At 40.1% G+C, this 27,105-nt stretch overlaps 1 protein-coding gene across 1 annotated transcript in view; it reads right to left on the reverse strand.

Moving 5' to 3' along the window:
- Window positions 1–27,105, reverse strand: part of ITPRID1 (ITPR interacting domain containing 1) — a 123,414-nt gene that overhangs the window by 13,606 nt on the left and 82,703 nt on the right. The window contains 3 exon segments of the mRNA XM_073630567.1: window positions 2,082–2,209; window positions 5,340–6,536; window positions 9,310–9,386. Coding sequence (XP_073486668.1) covers window positions 2,082–2,209; window positions 5,340–6,536; window positions 9,310–9,386 — 1,402 coding nt within the window.

A 27,105-nucleotide genomic window follows, 5' to 3' on the forward strand; every position in this document is an offset into this window, starting at 1 on the left:
TAAACTTTTCATAGGGCTATGTGAGCACCAAGGGTAAATTACTGATGGTTCGGTTGGGACCTGGGTCCAAAGGTAACCCAGCCCAATTGCCATTCTCAAAGCCTCAAACTATTGCTGTGGCCTATGTGCATTTGTCTAAGTGCCCAACACTGTTGTAAATGTTGAGTGACATTGTTTTATGAGTCACGTACCCATATTGGTAAGTAGAGAAATAGTGGTTGACCCTGCGCTATGGTATCTATCAAGCGAAAAGAAAGTGGCTCTAGTAGTAAGGTCCAGTAAATGGATGCCACAGTTATAAAAGGTAATAGGAGATATATAAAGAGATGTAAATATAAAAGTTATAAGAAAAGTGTGTAGGAAAGAGAAAGGAGAATTGCTGCCTCTACATAATACTGCCACCTAGGTGGAGTATACAAGTGAATGATGAAGTGTAGAAATGGCGCTATTCTACTCTTAATAAAATATAATGAAGTGCCTAACAATTTAACTGTGCCTTTGGCTTAACACTAGTCCTGTACAGAAATATTAAGATGTCAAAATATAAAAAACGAGAATAAAACAAAATTTAACAATAAAAAGAAGAAGTGAAGCTGTGAAACCCGGTGTTATACCCTCTGCCTTATAGGGTCAGGCACTAGGCTAAAAAGATTTATGTAGTGGTGTTACTCTCCCTGGAGAATGCGATGAACTTCGGATTTCAGACCAGCTTTGAAATCAGAAGATGTGGTGTAAAATGTGTTACACCCCCTGCCTGTCACAAAGCAAGTGGAATGTGTGCAAGTGGTGCAATTTATTGTTCCTAGTAATATAAAGTTATGTGATAAACTGATACAAATTTTATGCCAAAAACCGTAAAATGGATATGTGTGTTACACCCTCTGGTGGGTGTCAAAGTGATGACTTGAACCCATGAAACAACAATCATGCAGCAAAAATATAATAAAACCAAAAAATAAAAAATAATAGACTAGGAGTGTTACACCCTCTGGGAATAGAGGATGTTTAAAGAAAAAACTTTTTGCAAGTAAAATAATAAGTGTATTTAATCCTCTGTATCAGAATTCAAACCATAAACATATAACCACAAATATAAATAGTGAATATTCCATAATAAACAATTAAATATTGAACATAGAATATTGAATATAAAAAATGTGGGAAAATAGTCCAACTGTTTTAAAAGTGACTTTGTGCTTCAAGCTGTGTTCAGTGACTGTTTAGGTTTAGTGCTGATTATTTTCTCTCAGGTGACAATAGTGCCAAGTGACTTTTCGATGCTGGTAATATATTGCACTCACCAGATAGCATTACCCTGGGTTTCACAACTTCACTTTTTCTTTTCATTGTTAAATTTTGTTTTATTCTCGTTTTTTATATTTTGATATCTTAATATTTCAGTACAGGACTAGTGTTAAGCCAAAGGCACAGTTAAATTGTTAGGTACTTCATTATACTTTATTAAGAGTAGAATAGCGCCATTTCTACACTTCAACATTCATATTGGTAAGTAGCCATCTAAAGTATCTACTTTCTTCTGGTGAATTTTGGAACATTGTATGTACAGTATTTGAGGTAATCACACCTATGGAGGTTCCTTCAGCTAAGATTACAAGTGTTTGTTTACTGGGGTGGGCAACCAGAACTATTGTAGAAGCATGTATTTATGTATGGCAATGCAATGTAATGCTCTGCAACATTGTTAGCTACTGTTCCTGCAAATTATTTATTTTTCCTACATGGGAGAAGTCAAAATAGTGGCAGATAGTATTTTGGCTAAAATTAGGTTATTTTGTAATATATTAGATATGGATGAAAAGCTTCCTAATTTTTAAAAAATGTCATAGATAGGAAAGGTATAATGGGAACTGCATACAAAGCAACCATGCCTGCGGAACATTCTGGTTGGTTCAAGATTCTATCAGGTATCTGTAAGTTTGAGAATCAAGTGTGGAGACCATTTTTAAATGTTTTCCCTCTTTACTAAATAACATATAATAGGAAAAATGTGTAGATTGGATAGGAATGAATCCTGATCTAATAAAATGCTCTAATCTTTAGGCAGTATGAAACTGACTTACCTTTCTTCACTTGTGAGGACATTAAAGCAGCCAGCTTGTTGCTCTAGCAAATGTTGCTCGATTGTTAAAAGCTTCTCTCGATACGTCTGACATGCTTTTTTCATGTTATCCATATCATCATCTCTACTCTGTTCAGGGTAAATACAGATAATTATCAGATAGCCAGCCTTTCCTTCAATGATGAGTTGTGATAATGACAGTACAAGGAGAAACATATGGATTTAATAGCTATTCCAAGAGTAGGCATTTCAAGGTGTTGAAAAGAATGGTTAGAAAAGATTATTTGAAAAAAATTTCAATTTTCGTAAAGATTTTTTCGATTTATCCAGCCAGAACACTCCAGTCAGCGCTCCCAGCCATTAAGTTGAGAGCGCTGATCGGGAGCCTATTGGCAGACCTTTTTCGGTCAAGCCCGTTCCACAGAAGCTGGCTTCTGCTCGACCGACTGCAGTACATACGGGCCGAATGTCAGTTGGTTTCTATTGAAGTCTATTCAGCCCATATGTACTAGGCTTTAAAGTATAGCTAAAGGCAAAACTTTTTTTGTTCAGTGGAGAGGGATTAGAACACCTATCAGATGTGTATTGTGGGATGGGGCATTGTTAAGGAAATTCACTTTTGGTCTTGTTTACTGAAAGTGAATGGAAAAGCCAAATTTTGGGTTGTCGGCAGAACAAGAATAGAGGAAATATCTTCCAATTGTGACATTAATTCTGGTGACAGCCAGGGACTCTCTCATTTGGAGGAACTCATTCTATATTCCTGTTTTGGTTATGGGACAGGAAGTGATGGTAAATCTCCCCATTGAGACGCAGATGGCAAGAAAACAGACTGGGGTTAAAACCCTCCCTTACGCTATCCAAAATGGAAAAAAAAAGGTTTTGTCTTAAGTTCTACATTAATTTGTCCCATGCTTGTTGTTTTGCTAACATTGAATTACTTGCTCACAATGCATTCCATAATGAACTAAGGTAATAGAGAGCAGTATGTGATGATCCAGCAGAACATGACAGAGTCTTAACATGATTTGAACTAATGATATATGATGATATTGAAGCATTTTGGCAGCCTAATCACAAGCCATCTGAAAATTGTGTGAGAATCAATTCTGTGAAGGCCACTTATGTGTCAGAAAATTGACAGTAAAATTCAGCCAAAGGTGCTTATCTCTGAAATATATCTTTATACCATATAGATGAAAAAAAAACATAGTTATATTTTCTACACTTTTAAAAAAATTTATTAAAATTTGAAGGCAATCTCTATCTTCAAATTGTGTTGCTTTATCTCCCATTTAGCTACAGTGCCTTGAAAAAGTAGTCACACCCCTTGAAATCCTCCACATTTTGTCATGTTACAACCAAAAACTTCAATGTATTTTATGTGATAGACCAACACAAAGTGGGACATAATTGTGAAGTGGAAGGAAAATGATAAATTGTTTTTAATTTTGTTTACAAATAAATATGTGAAAAGTGTGGCGTGCATTTGTATTCAGCCCCCCTGAGCCAATATTTTGTAGAACCACCTTTCTCTGCAATTACAGCTGCACGTCTTTTTGAGTATGTCTCTACCAGCCTTGCACATCTAGAGAGTGAAATTTTTGCCAATTCTTTTTTGCAAAATAGCTCAAGCTCTGTCAGATTGGATGGAGAGCGTCTGTGAACAGCAATTTTCAAGTCTTGCCACAGATTGTCATTTGGATTTAGGTCTGGACTTTGACTGGGCCATTCTAACACATGAATATACTATCTAAACCATTCTATTGTAGCTCTGGCTGTATGTTTAGGGTCATTGTCCTGCTGGAAGGTGAACCAGTCTCAAGACTTTTGCAGACTCTAACAGGTTTTCTTCTAAGATTGCCTTGTATTTGGCTCCATCCATCTTCCCTGTCTCTGCTAAAGAAAAGCATTACCACGATATGATGTTGCCACCACCATGTTTCACGGTGGGGATGGTGTGTTCAGGGTGATGTCCAGTGTTAATTTTCCACCACACACAGCATTTTGCGTTTAGGCCAAAAAGTTCAATTTTGGTCTCATCTGACCAGAGCACCTTCTTCCACATGTTTGCTGCGTCCCCCACATGGCTTCTCGCAAACTGCAAACAGGACTTCTTATGGCTTTCTTTCAACAAATGCTTTCTTCTTACCACTCTTCCATAAAGGATTTGTGGAATGCATGACTAATAGTTGTCCTGTGAACAGATTCTCACACCTGAGCTGTGGATCTCTGCAGCTCCTTCAGAGTTACCATGGGCCTCTTGGCTGCTTCTTTGATTAATGCTCTCCTTGCCCAGCCTGTCAGTTTCGGTGGATGGCCACGTCTTGGGATATTTCTTTATAACCTAACCCTGCTTTAAACTTCTCCACAACTTTATCCCGGACCTATCTGGTGTGTTGCTTGGCTTTCATGATGCTGTTTATTCACTAAGGTTCTCTAACAAACCTATGTGGGCTTCACAGAACAGGTTTATTTATACTGAGATTTAATTACAAACAGATGGACTCTATTTACTAATTAGGTGACTTCTGAAGGCAATTGGTTCCATTAGATTTTAGTTAGGGGTATCAGGTAAAGGGGGCTGAATACAAATGCACACCACACTTTTCAGATATTTATTTGTAAAAACATTTGAAAACCATTTATCATTTTCCTTCCACTTCACAATTATGTACCACTTTGTGTTGGTCTATCACATATAATCCCAATAAAATACATTTACGTTTTTGATTGTAACATGACAACATGTGGAAAATTTCAAGGGGTATGAGTACATTTTCAAGACACTGTATATCACATAGATTATTTTGTAAGAAGATGCTGCTAAAAGTATTTTAAAGCCCAACTTCAGCCCCACCTCCTGCTTTCCTCCTTTTCCCCCTTCCCCTTAGTCTAGTGGTAGAGGAATGTACAGAAATACTTACCTTATCCCTCACTCCTGCAAGCTTTTTCCTAGTCACAAGGCTGCTCCCTCGAACCAGCTTTCCTTAGCCGTTCTGCCGGTCACAGGCTTTCATCATGTACATTCTAATGACATTGAAAGCCTGCTTACATTCAGGTGTGGAGGGAAGTGTAGGTTGCCGGAGAAGAAATAATATAAGTATTTCAGCCTATTCCTCTACCATTAGACTTAGGTATCCCAGAGTTTAATTTTAAATTGACAGGGTGTACATCAGTAATGGCATGGCATACAGCACTAAGCAAACTAAACATTGGGTCAAAGTAAAATAAATCAAAATATATTTCTTATACATACCAAAGATACACTGATAAGTGATTCCCTTAACAAGCTCAGTGTGTCTGACAGTTCCTTTTCTATATTGATGTACGAAGACCTAGGTCTGTTGGGTACATTTTGTCTGCACATTGTTGGACATCTTGATACGCAGCAGTGAGGACAGTGGCAGCAATGACAGCAGGCAATATTAGGTGCAGGATGTGAAGAATGATGGTGGCCCCATAGACTCGTATCAAATGAAAGTGACTCAGTGAGAAAGCTGCTTCTTTGATGAGAGCAATGATTGTTAGTATAGCAGTCATTCAACCACCCTGTTTCAGTCTGACTACAAGCATCTTTTCTATCAGCCACACAAGTAAACAAAGCATGCACTTCATTTCGGTTATTGCTTGTGCTGTAAACTGAGTGTTGTCTACTAGCGCTTTCGCCTGGATCTTGTAGAAAGTTTGAAGACATCTGTATTGTTACAGACTTATAAATGTTTGTGTTTAACTCTGTTTGGAATGTACTCTTTTTGTCTTGGTGGCAGTAGTGAAGCTCATGATCTGAGTAATCTACAGACTCTGTTGGAGTCTGTGCATGGAAGCTGAAGTTTTGAGAACTGTTCATGGGAGATGATGTCCATTTCACACTTGATGATACTACTGAACACTCATCATCTGCAAATGAATTACTCTCACTATCACTTTTAACTTGAGGATGACTTACATGTCCCCCAAAACAGTCTTGATCATCACTTGTCTCACTAGAGAATTCACTATTAGTTTTCCTGATGTCACTTAAGTAATGTGTGACATAAACTGGATATTCCATTTCAGAGGACACAGGGGTTTGTGTTTGTCTGTTATCCATCTGGTACTCTTGTTCACCATCCTGAAAGTAACTTACACCATTAGTAATTTCCTCCAGTTCATTCTCAGTATCTTCTAGTATCGATATCTGCTTGTACATTTCCTTCATATTGTCAGCATGACTTTCAAAACTCTGGAAAAAGTCATCACTATTTTCTGTAGTCATTGATAGTGATTTGTACATATGTTTGCCCGTTGGAAGGCTGTGACTTGCAGAAGTTACTGTAGCATTCTCAGTGACCAGGGGATCAGTAAAGTCTTGAACATCATCATATTCTTCACTGATATCTGGAAATTCGGAAGAACTGCTCTTCCCATGGAGAGTCACCTGGCTGTCTAAGCTCTCTGAACTTCCATGCAGATTCTGCAGAGCAAAGAAAAAACATAACATTCCAAAGCACATTATTAGGTTGGATTTAACAGGTTCATCCCTTCAGGATATTAATACTTACTGTGGGGTTGATTCACAAAAACTGTAAAGTGCAAAATCTGGTGCAACTGTGCATGGTAGCCAATCAGCTTCTAACTTCAGCTTGTTCAATTAAGCTTTGACAAAAAAAACCCTGGAAGCTGATTGGTTTCTATACACAGCTCCACCAGATTTTGCACGCCCCGTTTTAGTAAACCAACCCCTGTATGTCTATGCAGATAGAGTCCAGTTTATCCTAAGCATGTGTTAGTAATGACAGTTAAGTAACCCCTACATTCAACCAGAAATAACTACCTGTAATTAAAGTGCATCTCTAGCCAAAACGCAATGTATTGTTTTGGATAGAGAAAGGAAGGTTAGAACTGATGTCAAGTTTATACTGCTATGTGTGCTTCCACTGGGAAGACTACCCCTCATTATTTGTCCTGTTGACCATGACACCGAAAGACAAATGGTATGTTTTGTAATTTCATGTAAATACTGAATGTACTGTAAAGTGGCCCTGGGCCACATAAAACCTTACATTTTCTTTGAATAGAATTAACTTGTTTTTCTTACAAGCATACAGTACATACCAGAAAATATAACCTGACAGGTTATGATGAGATGGCTTTAAATAAACCTCAGAAGGAATTCAAAGCAAAATAAAGCCTTTTTAATTCAATAATACAAAATACACAATACAATTTTTCAACACAAATAATTTATGGATGCCGGCAAAAGACAAACATTTCTTTCTACCACAGGGCCCCAGACCCAGTGTGCATCCAGAACCAATGGTTTAGAACACAGATACAGCCTAATGCCGCGTACACACGATTGGACTTTTCGACCGGACTGGTCCAACGGACGCCGACGGACCAAATCCGGCGGACAATCCGATCATGTGTGGGCTTCACCGGACCTTCAGCAGACTTTTCCAGTCGCAAATCTGACGGACTTTAGATTTGGAACATGCTTCAAATCTTTACATCGTAACTCCGCCGGACCCAGAAATCCGCTCGTCTGTATGCTAGTCCGACGGACAAAAACCCACACTAGGGCAGCTATTGGCTAATGGCTATCAACTTCCTCATTTTAGTCCAGTTGTACGTCATCACGTACGAATCCGTCGGACTTTTGTGTGATCGTATGTAGTTAAGTCCGTTCGTTAGAAAGTCCGCCGCAAGTCCGCCAAAAGTCTGTCGAAAGTCTGTCGGGACGGGCTGTCGGACTTTTGTAGCCGAAAAGTCCGACCGCATGTATGCGGCATAACAGTATAGAGTTAGTTAGTTCAAACAGCATACAGCTATTTCAGGTTTGTTGTCCATAATTAGTGCAGTGTATGAAAACCATGGCTTCTTTGAGTAGGGCTTATAGCCCAATGAAAAAATATCACCAGGTAGGTTTTGGTTAGGTGGTCTTAACCACTTGACCCCCAGAAGGTTATCCCCCTTCAGGACCAGGACATTTTTTGCTATTAATTGCTTTACTTTAACTGGCAATTGCCTGGTCATACCAAACAGCCCTCCACTGAACCAGTGTGAAGCACAGAGGAGCTTTCTTAAAATGGGTGGTATTTGCTTGCCATCACAATTTAACCATTTCCCGCCCAAGGCCGTCATATGACGGCCTGGACTTTGAGTGGAGATATCTGAATGATGCCTGCAACTACAGGCATTATTCAGATATTTTCTTTTTCAGCCAGCAATTCCCTGCACCGTAAGAACAATCATAGCGGATGTTCAGCCCTCCGGTGCATCTACGAGCTCGCCCGTGCGATCGGCAAGCCAGAGAAGGAATCCACTGGTAGCGGAAGTTCACCATAGAGAATACCACAGGCCAGATGGTCCCTGGCAGTCTCGTTGACCTTCGGAGGCCCGGGCGCGACGTTATCACGTCACGACCAGCCCGGTAGATGTAAACACTGCTGCGTACTCAGCTGGAAAGGCCAAGATCGTTTTTTTTTTTTCTTGATCTCAGTCTTTCCAGCCTAGAGGAGAGATGTGGGGTTTTCTCCATAAAGAGGACCTGTCTTGCCTTACTTCTGTTATAAGGGGTGTTTACATTCCTTGTAATATAAATAAAAGTGATTAAAAAATAAATAAAAAATGTAATTCAAAGGGAAAGTGTAAAAAAAAAAAAAAAAACAATAAAAAAAAAAAAAATTAAAGCGCCCCCGTCCCTGCATGCTCGCTCGCAGAAGCGAACACATACGTACGTCGCGTCCACATTTGTAAACTAAACTGCGAGAGCAACAATTCTAGCCCAAGACCTCTGTAACTCTAAACTGATAACCTGTAACAAAGGTAAAGCTTCGCCTATGGAGATTTTAAAGTACCGAGGTTTGGCACCATTCCACTCGTGTGCGCAATTTTAAAGTGTGACATGTTAGGCATCTGTTTACTCGGCGTAACATCATTTTCACGTTATACAAAAAAATTGGGCTAACTTTAGTGTTTTAAATAAATGTACTAAATATTAGATCCAAAATGCCTGTAACTTCCACAATCCTCCTACAGGCATCCAGGACGAACGAACTTTAGTGTTTTGTTACTTTTTATTTGCCAGAATAGGCCCGTATGGAAGTGGGGACAATAGTGTTTGACTCCTTGTCCAGAGCAACTGCAACCAGTATCTGCAAAGTCTTAGTTTTCTTTCCAACATGTCAAGATTTCTCTTGCTTCCTGATATAATAGTTAACAAATAGCATAGAACTTTATCTTACCTTTAAGGGAAAAGGTTCAGGAGGATCTTCTTGAAAACCACTGCTGTCAGACTGGCAGCTGTTTGTTCGTGTTATTTCTACAAAACATATGAAAAACATTTCATTTATTTAACAAAATCTACAGTGCTTTACAGAGTAGGGGCTTGCAGTCTAATGACGTCAAATGTGCCTACTGCAACTAGATAAGCACACTTATTAGGGTCCACTTTGGGTGCCAGTTGATTTAGCTACCAATATACCAACAATGAACTAACATCCAAACTTCATACAGAACATGGCTTGGTTACAGACATCAGAAAAACACATTTAGGAGGCACTGGATTTCAATGCTTATTCCAATAGTACAAATGCAGTCTTCAAACAAGCTCACTGGCTCTGGTAAGGCAGCTCTCAAACACACAGGAGTGCCTCAGTGGGTACCCGAAAGCAACTCAAAGTAGAGAAATACAAATGGGCTATATAAGAGTGTAAAACTTCCTTAAAAGAGAAGTATGGGAATTGTTTTTTTGAATCATACTTACCTAGGTGGATGCAGCATTGGTCCCCCGCTGGCTCTAACACTGAGAACTGAGTGAACAAACACAGCAGGTCACTCAGTTCCCACAGCTCTCTGCTCTGCCCCCCCCCCCACGCTCACTGGTGGAGGGAGGCAGGAGCGGCCGGCTCAGGCTGTCAGTGGCTCACTGAGAGGCTGAGCCGGTTGCCGGTTCAGGAATATGGGCAGATTCCAACCATATGGTCGCGATGTTTCCCGAGCCTGGACCTGCTCTGTGACATCAGCCGAAAACAGGCTGCACTCCTGTGATCCACAGGAGAAGTATAGCCAAACGAGCTATGGCTGTACTTCTCCTTTAATTGTTTGTAATACCATTGCATAAAAACATTGAATGCATTTCAGGGGCAACATAACCCCACCTTCAATAAGGCTTAGAAGAATAGAATAAGGGACTTGAATGGACTAAGAGTAAACAATACCCAAATGGATCTAAATTTATTCTGATGAAAAAAATTATTTTGGCTTGGGGTTATAAAAATCTAATCAGCAGCAGTTAAAGGAAACTATAACCAGTAGAAAAAGCTTTTGAGTCCACTCAAGTCCTTATTCTATCTTTCAAAGCCATGATGAAGTGGAAGTTTTGTTGCCCCCGAAATGTGTTGGCAGTCTTTCTGTGGCAGCATTACAGTTAAATACACTTTGGACTCTTTCACTTTGTGGTTTGATGCTCATTTGTACATTTATACTGTACTTTGGTCAGAAATATTTAATTCTCTGAATCATAAGGGCAAGAGTGCTTGCCTACACTTTCTACCCCGTTCATTTGGTTTCTACAGGGATATTTCATTTTACAGAAAGCATTGACTTTTTTTTAAAGTAAATTAGACAGCCTTGTTATTCTAATTTAGCATTTTTTTTTCCTACCGATTTTCCCTGCATTCTGAGCAATAATCTAAATGAGAAGATTCTCGTGGCCACCACTAGGGGAGTTTCTAGAGATACAGGATATGGGCAGCTACTTCAGTTTCCTACTAAGCCCCATGTCCCATTTCTCAACAGCTCCCTCTAGTGGTGGACAGAAAGTTCTATAGCAATATAGCCGAATACAAACAGAACCTGGGAAGCTGCAGGCGGTTGGGAAAACATATTCATTTTTTTAAATGCACAATCCTGTTTTGTGTAACAGGCTAGGAAAATGACATCTAAACAATCTAACTGAAATTGCTGTTACTCTGAAGCAGTTAATGGACTGTAAAACCAGTTTGGATGTTGCATTATTTCAACATTTATTTTATTTAAACACTAGTGGTAGAACATTTTCCTGTGTCTGGGTTTGACGTATATACATTTTGAAAAAAAAATAAAAAGCCTGAAATATTTGCTGCGGAGTATATGTTATATGAGCAAAACCCTTGTTTGTAGTTGTGCCAAAAGTGACGTTAAATTAAGATCAAAGAAGGAATGCTGTCCTATGTGATGTGTTAATATTGTCACTGTAATATGGTGAAAATCCACTTGATGGCAGCAAAATTACATATTTTTTTTTATTTGTGAATGTGTATATAGATAACACTATGTATTAGAGTATTAGGTATGTGTAGCTTAAAGCATCATTAAGGTATCACAAATGCAAACTCTGTGCTGATTTTTCTATAGTATGTCAGTGAAAGAAGATTATCAAGGCTGAGTTTTATATTTCTAAATAGCTGTGCTCCTATTAGCCTTGAAAATGAGTGTGTCTATTACAGAACAGCTGTGTTTTGTAGAACAAATATAATGCACATTCTGTATTATTTTCTTTTATTAAACGCATTATAACATTTATCCACAATGTATTGTTTTCAGTATGGCGTGGCTACACATAATTAAAGTGAGCCGAATATTGGGCAATATTGGGCAAACGAACACATCACTTTACAGGAGCCAGCTTTTACTTACTTTCCCACGCCAATTCCTGCCCAGGTTTGCAGCTGCAACCTGGAGAAATACCTAGTATTTGATGGAACGAGGGAATACATGGCATTTCTTGGTCTCCCCCTATAATGCTGAGCATTGTGCTTAAGTGGCCAATGACCAGGCCTAAATATTATTACATGTCGAGTTAAGAGGAGCCTGTGTATACTTCGACTTTCTTGCTGAGAATAAACTGGACTTCAAATGAGCTGTGAACAGATCAGGGGAGTGCGCTGAAGGCAAATAAATACTGCTAACATGGCCGCTTGTACAGCAAACGTGTTATTTTGACCAGCATGGGCAAAGTATAGGTTCACTTTAAATACACATGTACACATAGCATCTATGTGGGTTGAAAAAATGTTAGGGAAATTCACCGCATGATAGCAAAATCTTGGTTAAATGCATTTGTGGCAAAATCTAGACTGAATCTACAGATATATTGTATGACATGTAACCGACCCACTGCCAAAGTGGTAACTTTGACAGAGGTCTCAAATGCTATACATATTATATTTAAATGGTAGGTAGATCTTGCTGTGAGAACTTATGATTAATAATATAGATACATAGAAAGCATACATTGTAATTCACTGTAGAGATCCCAGAGTGAAATAAATGTTGTATAAATATTGTTAATTTAGAAAAAATGACAGTGGCTAAACCACATAAATGGACAAAAATAAATATACAAATGTACATAAATATAAAAATAAAGTATATAAGTAAAAAATATAGTACAAATGTATACAAATGTACATATAAAAGAATATGATTACACAGGAGCAGTGGAATTAAAATGCAAAAAGAAATTACAATTTTAATGTACTGTATGAATGATATAGATAATTGTCATTTGTTACTCTTCCCTTAGGTATCTGGCTCTGTTTGTGTTTATTTCTCATGGGGTTTCTAGGCCTTGAGTGTGTTTGTGAAAAGTGAACACCTTCAGTAAACAAGACATGTTTGCCCATTTTCAATTTAAGTATAAGGACATATTACACTCTCTTAAAAGTGATTGGGTTAAAGGTTTACTTAAAGTATATGTAAGTCCAGTCACTAAAAGGTCATGGTGTTCTATGTTAGCCATCTCATAGATTTAGCCTGCTAATGTAACTTAAACCTCAATCATTTTCAATTTTTTGGGGGCATACCAAAATGTTAATTTTTTTACCTCAAACATTGTTAAAGCCCCCAAAGTATTATATATTTTTCTGAAAGCACCTATAAATAAAATATAGTAAATTATTTTTTTTTTGTCACACTATATTTGCACTGTGCCCCTTATAATAATATTGTATAGTGATAGGTTGGAGACATCAGGAGCCTATCACACCCCATGCTTCTCCTGCACTATGCCAGAGCTTATTGAGGAAAAAAGAGTCCCCAATCAGGTGCTAACCCTGCTTGAGTTTCAAGTATCTGACAGCTCTGAACCTGGAAGCATTCAAAGCAGAGTGCTTCTGGGTTCAGTAACTGAACTGAGAAATTATACTCTCCCCCTCTGCACTTTTATGTGCTCCTGGACCCCAAAAAGTGAGGGGCATTCTGAAGATTGTAGAATTGATTGTTTTAACCCTGTAGCATGCAGCTTAAAAAATAATAATTTTGCATATAAACTTAGAACTGAAAGGTATCTCTCTTTCTCATCTCAGAAAGTTGGGAGGTATGATGGAAGCTCTCATATTTTTATACTTACAGGTTCACAAAACAGCAAGAAAGAGCTATCTAAGATGCCTAGAGCATGGAAAGGATCTTGTTAGCAGACACTGTACATCTGGTGGTAATGTGAATATTGCAGCACTGCCATCTTGTGGTTTAATTCAAGTAATAATTGAAAATAAGCTATTGATACAACAAACATTCTATATCTAAAATGCAGAAGTCATGCAGAAGTCATTTCGCAATGTAATTTACATTTTATGGAAAAGAAAGAAGAAATGAAAAATACAGAACATCCATCTAGTTTACATCTAATTATGTAAATGGTTACATTTTAAAATTTCATTAAATTACACAAACTTTGTGAGAAAAGTAGAAGTGGTAGGAATGATGTTATTAATTTCCTCCAATAAAGAATGCTGGCACACATATTGTTTCTGATTTGTCCTTATCTGTAAACATAAACTCTGGAGTAGATATCGAGGAGCACCTTTTACAATATCTTGTATCACTATAAAGTATTTTTGAAACATTTATTGGTCAAACACAGAGGTCTCCAAACTGCGGCCTTTTGTTTGCCTTTATCCAGCTCTTGGGGCACTATTCATCTATTCATCCTGCTGATATGAGACACTATTCTGCCCTCCGACACCAAAAATAGGGCATAATTCTTGCCACTGACATCAACAATGGGGTGTCATTTCTTTCACTGACACCAACAATGGGGTACTATTCCTCCCCTTAATACCAAAGATGGGGCACAGTTTACTCCCACTGATGCCAGAAAAAAAATTCTATTTCTGTTGGCTACAGTCCGGCCCCCCTAATGTTTAAGGACAGTAAACAAACACTTCCATGGGTTTTGTAGCTTATTGTGAACATTAAACTTGTTTTTTGCTTTTATTTTCTTCAAGACATGGGTTGCCACTGCCCGATAAAAGAAAGTAATGTAAACTTCATGAGCATCATTTGCGCCAACGGGCTGTTTAGAGGAGTGATAATAAGGCCTTAACCCTTTGTTACCTAAAACAGATTTTCAAACAACCTTACAAATCTTTTGTGACTGATCGCTTTGTGATACTTTTCTTCTGTTAGTACAGATGATCTATGAATGGAGAACATGCAGATGATTGAAAGGTCCACCCCCTCCATTCATAGATCGTACTGGCTTCTATGAATGGAGGGGCTGAACGGAAAGGGCAGACATAGTCAGGTTTCTGCTAAACCAGGACACGGCAGCACAAGGACTGCATTACATTAAAGGTAAGTAACATCCCTTGGACTGTTTTTTTTTTTTACAAACCTGGCAATCACACCATGACATCCTCAACTATCTATAATTATTGCCCATTACCTTGGGGTTTTTTCATTGCATACATTTGCATATATGTAAATCTACACTGACATGTCAAGGCACCTTTACAAAGTGTGATACCTAACTCTAAGTTACTGAATATGAGAACTAAATTTGGGACATATATAAAGCAAATAATAAAGTGACACCAGGCTCATCTTGAAGGCAGCCCTACCCACAACAGAGCTTACAATCTGCCTGTACAATATGTGTTCAATCTCCTATAGATTTACCAAAACTAAGAAGATCTACCTACACTGGCCAATTAAATTTGTATCCACTTAGGCAGGCCCTTATCCTACAGTCTTTGGTAGTTCTAAAGTTGAATGCGCAGTCAAATTCTGTAAGACACAGAAACACACATGAAGTCCAGATTCATTCAGGCAGCTGAAGACCCACAATGTGTATCTGATGTGTACCAAAAATGGCAGCTGCTCCATTTATTTATAAAGGAAGATGCCTGTGGGTTGGGCAGTAACAAAGAACTCCAATAAATCATCTTTGGAGAGCACCGTCATCTTCTCTGTCTGCCTCTTACTGTGGCAGACCATGAGGGTCATGTTAGCACAAAGCTAGTGTCAATGACCAGCAATGTAAATTGAAGATTTGTGACAGCATTCATGTAAGTAGGGGCTTTCCACTGACTAACAATTTAAGGGTTGTTTTTAAGTGGGTGTAAACTCCCTTGGCTGATTTCTACATATAGGTAAGCCTTACTATAGGTTTACCTATAGATACAGTTAATATCTCCTAAATGTGCACTGTTTTAGGAGATATTTCCTCGTGAAGCTGCTGCTGACGTCAAAGGGTATGCCGTTCCTTCAGAGCCCTGTGCAGTGAACAGCAACTCCCATGCGCATGTGCTGGAGTGATGTCACTGCGGCTCCTCCACTCAAGGGACTGGAAGCCTGTGAACCCAGAAGGAAGATCGGGTGAATGGATGGAAGCCCTGTCAGCAGTGACATTGCGCCACTAGAGGGCTTCGTTTTAAGGTAAGTTTCACATAATGTGCTAGTATGTGATGCATGCTAGCACATTATAACTTTGCCGTGCAGGAGGAATATATGTTTTTTGTTTTTTTTTATTTAAAGAAGTTTGCTACTGCTTTGAGGTCCCCTTTGGGCTACTTTTCCACAAAAAAAGATCCCCTAGCAGCTCAGGCTTCAATGTGTACTTTCAATCCACTTTATCTCTTCTCTGCCATGAGATGACCTCAGTCTTAAAGGTTAAATGACACCCAGGAAGATAAAGGACAAGTGCAGTGCATCATGGGCATTGCCGCTGTGCCCTTCCTTCACAGTTCTGATCTTAAGAGTATTTTTGACTCCATCTGCATTCGTTTGAAATCAAGACAAAAATCAGATGACCCTGTAGCATCCTGTGACCAGCTTGAAGACATTTGGATAATGTACCACATTGCCACAACAGTTGCTGCTATCTTTACATAGAAAGGAATTTGTACATTAATGTCTGTTTTTGTATGCTTTTCTCATATCGCAAATAACGAGTTTACTAAAGAGACGAAAATTCACGTACGACAGAAGAAAAATTTGGAAGTGATGTAATGTGTTGTAGTGTATTTGTATTGTATATTCAAAAGACAACTGTACTGATTAAATGAAAATCGTACGATCTGGTGTCGTACGAGAAAAAAATGTCATGCTTGTCCTTTCGGATAATATCAGATGAACTGTTGTGTGGTCGGCTCTTCAAAGCTGCGTACTAATGATCAGATTGTCGTATGATCTCTTCAAAAGGGGTATTTTTTGTATGATTTTCTGATCATGTGTACGGGCCATTAGGAAATGTTGTCCACATGGGCTAGTTCAAAATCGGAACTAAAAAAATGCAATGCACAAAGCCTACCAAAAACCGCTTCCATTTTGTAAACACTGGGAAATTCCTACTGTCAGATGAAATCTCAAGAAGCTACCTGACCCCGGTCAAGAAATTAATGATCACATATTGTCTGACTTATCTTCTAATCAGAAGGGATTCCTGTATTTAGATCACAAGCTCTGTGATATAAACAGTCAGCGATATGCTATAGCAATAACATATTCACTGCCAGCTCAGCCAGCTTCACAGTTACCAGGTCCTAAAGTAAGTCTGTGAACAGAGCTTCATTGCTGAACAATGATATCGGCTGCCAGTGCCTACAGAACTGAATACACAACAAATAAGCAACATCTGCTTCAGCATATGTGTTTGGTGAAAAAGTCACAAAATAAAAGAATTTGTAAATGCCAAAAGCAACACTAAACTGCCAGTGCGACTGTAGAGTGATTTTTTAATTGCACATGCATGCAGGCAGACTAAGGGTATTAGTCTCACATATGTCTTGTTGCTGCCAACCTGGGAGTATAGATGAATTTTAATTAAATAAGGATTATCCCTTTTCCCCAGCTCCATTACTTATTTATAACAATGGTACAAATGACTGATAATAAGGTGTTCATACATCATATAAGGAGTTAAAAAACCCTGTATATTTTATTGCTAATTAGTCAGATTAGTCCATATCGAGTTACCTTGGTGAATATATATTTTTGTGTTCATCTGTTTCTTTAGCACCTTAGCAAATCTCATCCCCATAACACCTTAAATAACAGAGAAGCCTATGTCAGCTTGATAGCTTCAAAATTCTCCGCCTATAGGCTCCTGAGATGTAAATCTGGCCCTGACTCTGACCCTATGGATAAAAAAATGGGGTCAAAGAGGAGGTAATGGAGGTAAAGTTCCTGAGCTGTTCAGTGATACCATTTCATCTACGCAAGAGAAGTAAACCATGTGCCAAAGCTCTCCTTAGCAATGAAAAATTAAAATAACCAAAACTCAGTTTCAGAAACAGTTGTTTCTGATTTAGGTGGTGTTTGGGTATTCAAAGCAATAGGAGTATAGATGGCAGGCCCTTTTATTTAGCTAGTTGAATTATAGGCTATAATGGAAGTTTTTCCTCCCCTGTCACTTGCATTGAATTGGAGAACTCATGTATGTATAGGTAAATCTAAATCTTTATTTTATTAGTTTTGAATAGAGTAAGGAAGGGTTAGGACCCCATGTCATGATTTTATTGATGTTTGTGTCTCTGCTGGGGTGGCTCACTCTTTCTCTGTATATACAGTCAGGTCCATAAATATTGGGACATCGACACATTTCTAACCTTTTTGGCTCTGTACACCACCACAATGGATTTTAAATGAAACAAACAAGATGTGCTTTAACTGCAGACTTTCAGCTTTAATTTGAAGGTATTTACATCCAAATCAGGTGAATGGTGTAGGAATTACAACAGTTTGTATACGTGCCTCCCACTTTTTAAGGGACCAAAAGTAATGGGACAGATTAACAATCATCCATCAAACTTTCACTTTTTAATACTTGGTTGCAAATCCTTTGCAGTCAATTACAGCCTGAAGTCATAGACATCACCAGACGCTGGGTTTCATCCCTGATGATTCTCTGCCAGGCCTCTACTGCAACTGTCTTCAGTTCCTGCTTGTTCTTGGGGCATTTTCCCTTCAGTTTTGTCTTCAGCAAGTGAAATGCATGCTCAATCGGATTCAGGTCAGGTGATTGACTTGGCCATTGCATAACATTCCACTTCTTTCCCTTAAAAAACTCTTTGGTTGCTTTCGCAGTATGCTTCGGGTCATTGTCCATCTATACTGTGAAGCGCCGACCAATGAGTTCTGAAGCATTTTGCTGAATATGAGCAGATAGTATTGCCCGAAACACTTCAGAATTCATCCTGCTGCTTTTCTCAGCACTCACATCATCAATAAATACAAGAGAACCAGTTCATTTGGCAGCCATACATGCCCACGCCATGACACTACCACCACCATGCTTCACCGATGAGGTGGTATGCTTTGGATCAAGAGCAGTTCCTTTCCTTCTCTATACTCTTCTCTTCCCATCACTCTGGTACAAGTTGATCTTGGTCTCGTCTGTCCAAAGGATGTTGTTCCAGAACTGTGAAGGCTTTTTTAGATGTTGTTTGGCAAACTCTAATCTGGCCTTCCTGTTTTTGAGGCTGACCAATGGTTTACATCTTGTGGTGAACCCTCTGTATTCACTCTGGTGAAGTCTTCTCTTGATTGTTGAATTTGACACACATACACCTACCTCCTGGAGAGTGTTCTTGATCTGGCCAACTGTTGTGAAGGGTGTTTTCTTCACCAGGGAAATAAGTCTTCGGTCATCCACCACAGTTGTTTTCCGTTGTCTTCCGGGTCTCTTGGTGTTGCTGAGCTCACCAGTGCGTTCTTTCTTTTTAAGGATGTTCCAAACAGTTGATTTGGCCACACCTAATGTTTTTGCCATATCTCTGATGGATTTGTTTTGTTTTTTCAGCCTAATGATGGCTTGCTTCACTGATAGTGACAGCTCTTTGGATCTCATATTGAGAGTTGACAGCAACAGATTCCAAATGCAAATAGTACACTTGAAATTAACTCTGGACCTTTTATCTGCTCCTTGTAAATGGGATAATGAGGGAATAATGAGGGAATAACACACACCTGGCCATGGAACAGCTGAGCAGCCAATTGTCCCTACTTTTGGTCCCTTAAAAAAGTGGGAGGCACATATAAAAACTGTTGTAATTTCTACACCGTTCACCTGATTTGGATGTAAATACCCTCAAATTAAAGCTGAAAGTCTGCAGTTAAAGCACATCTTGTTCCTTTCATTTGAAATCTATTGTGGTGGTGTATAGAGCCAAAAAGATTAGAATTGTGTCGATGTCCCAATATTTATGGACCTGACTGTTTTTCTGATGACCATTGTTACTGGGAGTGACAGGAAATCCAGAACAGGAAAAGACTGGAAATGTTTCAGTTTAACAATGGAGACACTTGTTCTGAAGAAACTGTCTAAGATTCCTCTTAAAGAGATGTCCTCTCACTTCCTGTCATGCTACAAGACAGAAAGTAACAGTAAATCTCCCAAATGTGATAAAGATGGCAAATAACTGACTGGGTTGGGTTTCAGATACACTTTAACCACTTCAGCCCCGGAAGGATTTGCCCCCTTCCCGACCAGGCCATTTTTTGCGATACGGCACTGCATCGTTTTAATTGACAATTGCGTGATAATGCAAAGTTGTACCCAAACAAAATGTGTGTCCTTTTTTTCCCACCAATAAAGCTTTCTTTTGGTGGTATTTGATCACCTCTGCGGTTTTTATTTTTTGTGCTATAAACAAAAAAAGAGCAACAATTTTGAAAAAAACTCAATATTTTGTACTTTTGCTATAATAAATATCCCAATTAAAAAAAAAAAAAAAAAATTCTTCATCAGTTTAGGCAGATATATATTCTTCTATTATTTTTTTTACAAGTAATGGCAGTGATTTGCAATTTTTATCGGGACTGAGACATTGCGGCCGACAAATCAGACACTTTTGACACTTTTTTGGGACCATTGACAATTATACAGCGATCAGTGCTATAAATAGCCACTGATTACTGTAAAAATGTCACTGGCAGGGAAGGGGTTAACACTAGGGGGCAATCAAGGGGTTAAATGTGTTCCCTATGTGTGTTCTAACTGTAGGGGGAATGTGGCTGACTATAAGATGAGAGATCTTTGTTCCTACTTGGTAGGAACACACGATCTGTCTCCTCTCCCCTGACAGAACCGGGATTTGTGTTTTTACACACACAGATCCCGTTTCTCGCTCTGTCCTGAGCGATCGCGGGTGCCCGGTGGTCATCGCACCCCCCGGGCACACGCATCGACTCCGGGGATATGCTGCGGGCGCGCGCCTGCAACAGCGTCTTAAAGAGCAGACGTACAGCTACGACGGCTCACGCAGCAGTGCCAACCTGCCGCAGTATAACTGCGGCGGCTGGTCGGGAAGGGGTTAAATGTTATAGTGAAGACTAGTATCGGTATTAGTGCCGATACTGAGCATTTGCACAAGTACTTGTACTCATGAAAATGCTGCAATGCCTAATCTGATACATGGGCAGCCTCAGAGATGATCGGTGTGGGGAGTTACAATCACTGATCTCCCTGTGTGGCTTTCAATAAAGCAGCTGACAGACGCTTCTCCTCCTCTCCCTCCCACGGCTTTCAGCTGCTTTATTGAAAGCCACACAGGGAGATCGTGATTGTAATTCCCCCCCACCATCGCACCAATCACCCCCGGCTGTCCCCTGTATCCTTCTCTGGCTCCCCGGGTCCTCTGTTTCCTCTTCCGGTCTCCATCCATGTCCTCCTCCAGTCCCTGTCTGTGTACTCCTCCGGGTCCACCTCCATGTCCTCCTCCGGGTCCGCCTCTCTGCTCCCCGTGTCCTCTGTTTACTTTTCCGGTCCCCGTCCGTGTCCTCCTCCAGTCCCTGTCTGTGTCCTCCTCCGGGTCCACCTCCGTGTCCTCCTCCAGGTCCCCCTCTGTGCTCCCAATGTCCTCTGTTTACTCTTCCGGTCCTCGTCCATGTCCTCCTCCAGTCCCTGTCCGTGTCCTCCTCCAGGTCCACCTCCGTGTCCCCTCCAGGTCCTTCTCTGTGTCCTCCTCCAACTCCCCCTCCTTGTCCTCCTCCAGGTCCCCCTCTGTGCTCCCTGGGTCCTCTGTGTCCCCCTCCGCCCCCCCCCCATCCCAGATCTGTCAGGATGGAGAGCGGAGGAAAGAGCCGGTAAAGCTGTCAGTTATCGGCTCCTTCCTTTTGTGAATGCATACTGACTCTGTCCATTCATAACTAAGCATTGTAAACTTTGTTTACTATGCTTTAGTTTATGAATGGAAAGGAGCATTCATCTTCAGTGCAGCTGAGGCTGCAGAGAAAGGAACTAGGGAATCCTTAGTCTCTTTCCCTGTCTCAAAGGGGAGATGTCCCTGATATCTCACCAAAGTCCCCCCCCAACAGGACTAATAAAAATAAAAAATAATGAAAAAAAGAAAGGATTGTAATAAATATTTAAAAGTTCAATTGTAAAATATATTTATATATATATATATATATATATATATATATATATATATATATATATATTGTAAAAAATTAAATTATAAAAAATAAACAAAATAGATATACATATACATATATATATATATATATATATATATATATATATATATATATATATATATATATATAATGTATAACGTTTCTTCACGCACCATAAAGTGGAACAATTCAAAGTGACAATGCAGTGAATACATGTGATTAACGTGCTCAGTCCAAAAGTTCATCAATAAAGTGCTTGTGCAAAATAGAATCCATCAAATCCAAATGTTTCCACCATCCGTAGTGCGCCAGTGGTTTGCCCCAGCCTCTCACCCTAGACAAAGACCCTTACAGGTCTAGTTGAGCCTTTGTTTATGCTTGAACCCAAGCTCCAACGCAATGAAAATCCATCTCCTGGGACATCCAGCCAAATAATAAGGCTTCCACTGGTGCTGATATTATAGATCCTCACTCCCCAATAAACTGACAAGCAGCTGGGAAGAATTGTAGGAGATCAGAATCCTGTGAATCTGGCACTGCAGTGTGCAATAATATGGGCACAAACAGTTGTGTGGGCTCTAAAGACACATTAACCTCAGACTTAATCTGCAGGTCCTTTTGAATATAATGGTCATTTGCTTGGCGATGATCTCCCATGTACACAAAACCCACTAGGATTTCAATGGGATAATGGGATATACCAGCACCATTTGGGGGAGCGGGAACCTGGTTCTGATAGCCACGGCGAACTGAGATGGAAGTTCCTTTCCCTGCAGCCGGCCCATTCACAAAGGCAACGCGCTTTGGGCAGTAGTCGAGATGGCAACACCAGCACCCGATAGCTGATTGAAAATTCGGCTCAGGTGAGGTCACCGCTGCATTCCTGGACAGGCAAGTGCCCTAATATTAAAGCTCTAGCAGCTACAGTCGTCAGACAATCAACTGTACAGCGATTAAAAACATTCTAAACACACTTCATGTGCATAAATAGTAGAAATATAAGTATTTTGATGATACCACACAGATATCACTCCATAAGTGAAACCAAAGAAAAAAAAAAACATTGCAGTGCATAAACAATTAAAAAATGAAAAATTTAAAAACAGTTCATACTAAACATTTATTATAGCTTGCAAAAAAATATGGATGTCGATGTTGACTGATGACCATTCTTGTGTGATCAATGTCAAGTTGTATTCATAATTTCTATTTGAATTTGTTTTTCTTTCTATACTACCTTTGTAATTTTTGAAAACTTATTAATAAAAATATATACAACCTAAAGTGTTTCAACTTTCTGTGTGTAGCCCCCCAAGTTCCCCCAATACTTAGAACAGTAGCACTCTGGCCTAGCAGTAAAAAGGTGTCGCTGGTTAGAATCCCAACCATGACACTACCTGCCTGGAGTTTGCATGTCCTCCCTGTGCCTGCGTGGGATTGCTCCGGGTACTCCGGTTTCCTCCAACACTCATAAAGACATGCTGGTAGGTTAATTGGCTTCTGTCCAAAATTGTCCCTAGTAAATGAATGTGAGTTGGGGACCTTGGATTGTGGGTTCCTTGAGGGTAGGGACCGATGTGAGTGTGCGATGTATGTGTGGAGTGCTACGTAAATTACCGGCACTATATGGGTACCTTAAATAAATAGGGATTGTAGACATGCACCCACACTCACTCAGGTTGAACTGGATGGACTGGTGTTTTTATTCAACCTTACTAACTATGTAACTTACCTGAGCCTGATCTTGATCCAGTGATGTGCACTAGAGCAGCTGGACTCCTACCTATCTCCCTCCTCATTGGCTCAGACACAGCAGCGGGAGCCATTGGGGAGGGAGCTGGGGGCTGGGCTGAGCCCCATTCTGTGTGTCAATGGACAATTGGCCAATCAGGAGGCCAGTCTTAAGACCCGAGAGGAGAAGCCAACCGTATTGACCAGGAGCATGGGGGGAGGCGTCGAGGAGGAGACGCAGGGGGAAGCCGCTGAAGCTGCCCGCGGCCTGGATGGGGTAAGTGAGGGGCTGATGGTCGATCGGCCGAGTAAAGGGGGGTGTTCGACTGACCGACTGACTGATCAACCGAGCAACGGGGGGGGGGAATTTGACTGACCGACCGAATGAATGGGGGGGTCAGATGGTTTGTTTGCCGCTTCCCCCTCAAATTAGAGCACCAGCTGCCACTGCTAAGGGGGCATCCTTTGATAACCCTGATATAGCATAAGATATTAGAACAGAACACGATTATACTGTTAACAATTATTGGATACTTTTTTGCATTTGGAATTTCCATTGACCTTTTTATCTTCAAGCTTCCCTTACAATAAATTTGCTTTGTTTATTAAAAGTGAGTTATGATAGCATTGCCAAGAGAAAGTCACCAGTTTGTTTTCCCTCTAAGGTAGCATTTGTATTTCTCAAAACTTATATTGTGCCAAGTCTGAGCTCCAGAAGCCTAAAGATAAATGCAGCTCATGCTGTAACTACCATACAGCTAATTATCGCCTGTAGTAGTGTTCAAATGGAAACTTGGAGTGATGACCACAAAAAAAAAACAGAACGAATTAGGTTAATGTCAGATAAGTATATTTTGACATTCCCTTGCCTGTCTGTAAAATGAAATCTATTACAAACAAATACATATGTTGCCACTGATGACCTATGCCTGGCTATACTGTACTGCTAATCCTCTAGCTGCATTAGTTACTGCTTACTGAAGTTTGCAGCCAGAGAAGTGAGACCTGCTTGCTTGTTCTAGAACATGACTCAGAAAGTACCGAAGGCAAAGACAGTCGGGCAATTAGCATTTTTTGAGGTGGAAGTTAACCATGGCAACCGCCACATTTACTTAATGAAATGTATAGTGTTAGAATGAGGAGGTGTCGTCTTAGCATTGCCCTTGTTTCTGCTGGATTTGAAATGGCAGGTTTTTATCCTGACATCATAACATCAGAAAATCATGACGAAGAATGTGTTATGCAGCAATGTTCTTAGGCTGGGATTTAATTTAATATATACACAGTAGCTCACAAAAGTGAGTACACTTCTCACATTTTTGTAAATATTTTATTATATATTTTCATGTGACAACACTGAAGAAATGACACACACTCAACACACAGCCATTAATGTCTAAAAAGCTGGCAACAAAAGTGAGTACACCCCTAAGTGAAAATGTCCAAATTGGGCCCAAAGTGACAATATTTTGTGTGGCTACCATTATTTTCCTGCACTGCCTTAACCCTCTTGGGCATGGAGTTCACCAGAGCTTCACAGGTTGCTACTGGAGTCCTCTTCCACTCCTCCATGATGACATCACGAAGCTGGTGAATGTTAGAGACCTTGCGCTACTCTACCTTCCGTTTGAGGATGCCCCACAGATGCTCAATAGCGTTTAGGTCTGGAGACATGCTTGGCCAGTCCATCACCTCTAACATGGTCATCTTGGAGGTGTGTTTGGGGTCGTTATGTTGGAATACTGCCCTGCTGCCCAGTCTCCAAAGGGAGGGGATCATGCTCTGCTTCAGTATGTCACAGTACATGTTGGCATTCATGGTTCCCTCAATGAACTGTAGCTTCCCAGTGCTCTCAGCACCAATGCAGCCCCAGACCATGACACTCCCAACACCATGATTGACTCTAGGCAAGACACACTTGTCTTTGTACACCTCACCTGGTTGCCGCCACACACACTTGACACCATCTGAACCAAATAAGTTTATCTTGGTCTCATCAAACCACAGTACATGGTTTCAATAATCCATGTCCTTAGTCTGCTTGTCTTCAGCAAACTGTTTGTGAGTTTTCTAGTGCATTATCTTTAGTAGAGGATTCCTTCTGGCACAAGGGCAATGCAGACCAATTTGATGCAGTGTGTGGCGTATAGTCTGAGCACTGACAGGCTGACCCCCCACCCCTTCAACCCCTGCAGCCATGCTGGCAGCACTCATGAGTCTATTTCCCAAAGACAACCTCTGGATATGACACTGAGTACGTGCACTCAACTTCTTTGGTCGACCATGGTGAGGCCTGTTCTGAGTGGAACCTGTCCTGTTAAACCACTGTATGATCTTGGCCACTGTGCTGCAGCTCAGTTTCAGGGTCTTGGCAATCTTCTTATAGCCTAGGCCATCTTTATGTAGAGCAACAATTCTTTTTTACAGATCCTCAGAGAGTTCTTTGCCATGAACTTCCAGTGACCAGTATGAGAGAGTGAGAGCAATAACACCAAATTTAACACACCTGCTCCCCATTCACACCTTAGACCTTGTAACACTAACGAGTCACATGACATCGGGAAGGGAAAATGTCTAATTGGGTCCAATTTTTACATTTTCACCTAGGGGTGTACTCACTTTTGTTGCCAGTGGTTTAGACATTAATGGCCGTGTGGGGACAGCAAGCTATATATACAAGCTGTACACTCACAACTTTACTTTTGTAGCAAAGTGTCATTTCTTCAGTGTTGTCACATGAAAAAATAGAATAAAATATTTACAAAAATGTGAGGGCTGTACTCACTTTTGTGAGATTCTGTATATATATATATATATATATATATATATATATACGGTACATATACGATATATATGCTGCAAGGACCAAAGGATCATGCACATCGCGGCAGTGAAATGTAAAGTGAGTGAACTTAGTCCCCATTCACGGCATGAACATTTTCAGACGATTTTTGAGTCGTTTATTATAGGTGTTTGTATGCACATTTTTAGTCAATAAAAGGCCAGCTACTAAGAGGAGAGGCAAAAAGTCACACGTCTTTAGGAATTTTTAGGAGCTCCCATTGAAGTCTATAGAGGACAAAAATTTGTGACTCTGCCCCAAAGAAGCTAATGTATTTTTTTGAGCTTCACGTGGCAAGCTTTAAGCAATATGATTATGATGCTCAGGTGTGAATGAGCGCCACTGGATAAAAAGGGAATCCTGATGTTGAAAATACAGATGATGTAGGGCGGCACAGTGGTGTAGTGGGTAGCACTCTCGCCTAGCAGTAAAAAGGGTCGCTGGTTCGAATCCCAACCAGGACACTACCTGCCTGGAGTTTGCATGTTTTCCCTGTGCCTGCGTGGGTTTCCTCCGGGTACTCCGGTTTCCTCCCACACTCCAAAGACATGCTGGTAGGTTAATTGGATCCTGTCTAAATTGTCCCTAGTATGTATGAATGTGAGTTAGGGACCTTAGATTGTAAGCTCCTTGAGGGTAGGGACTGATGTGAATGTACAATGTATATGTTAAGCGCTGCGTAAATTGACGGCGCTATATAAGTACCTGAAATAAATAAAATAAATAAATAAATAAACTGTCCTATCTGATTGTATGTGTATTCTGGGTTTACAGTGTATAGCTCAGATTTCTAAGCAGTCTTTCT

The sequence above is a fragment of the Aquarana catesbeiana genome, linkage group LG05 (genome assembly GCF_042186555.1).
Source record: "Aquarana catesbeiana isolate 2022-GZ linkage group LG05, ASM4218655v1, whole genome shotgun sequence".
In the NCBI taxonomy this organism is placed as follows: Eukaryota; Metazoa; Chordata; class Amphibia; order Anura; family Ranidae; genus Aquarana; species Aquarana catesbeiana.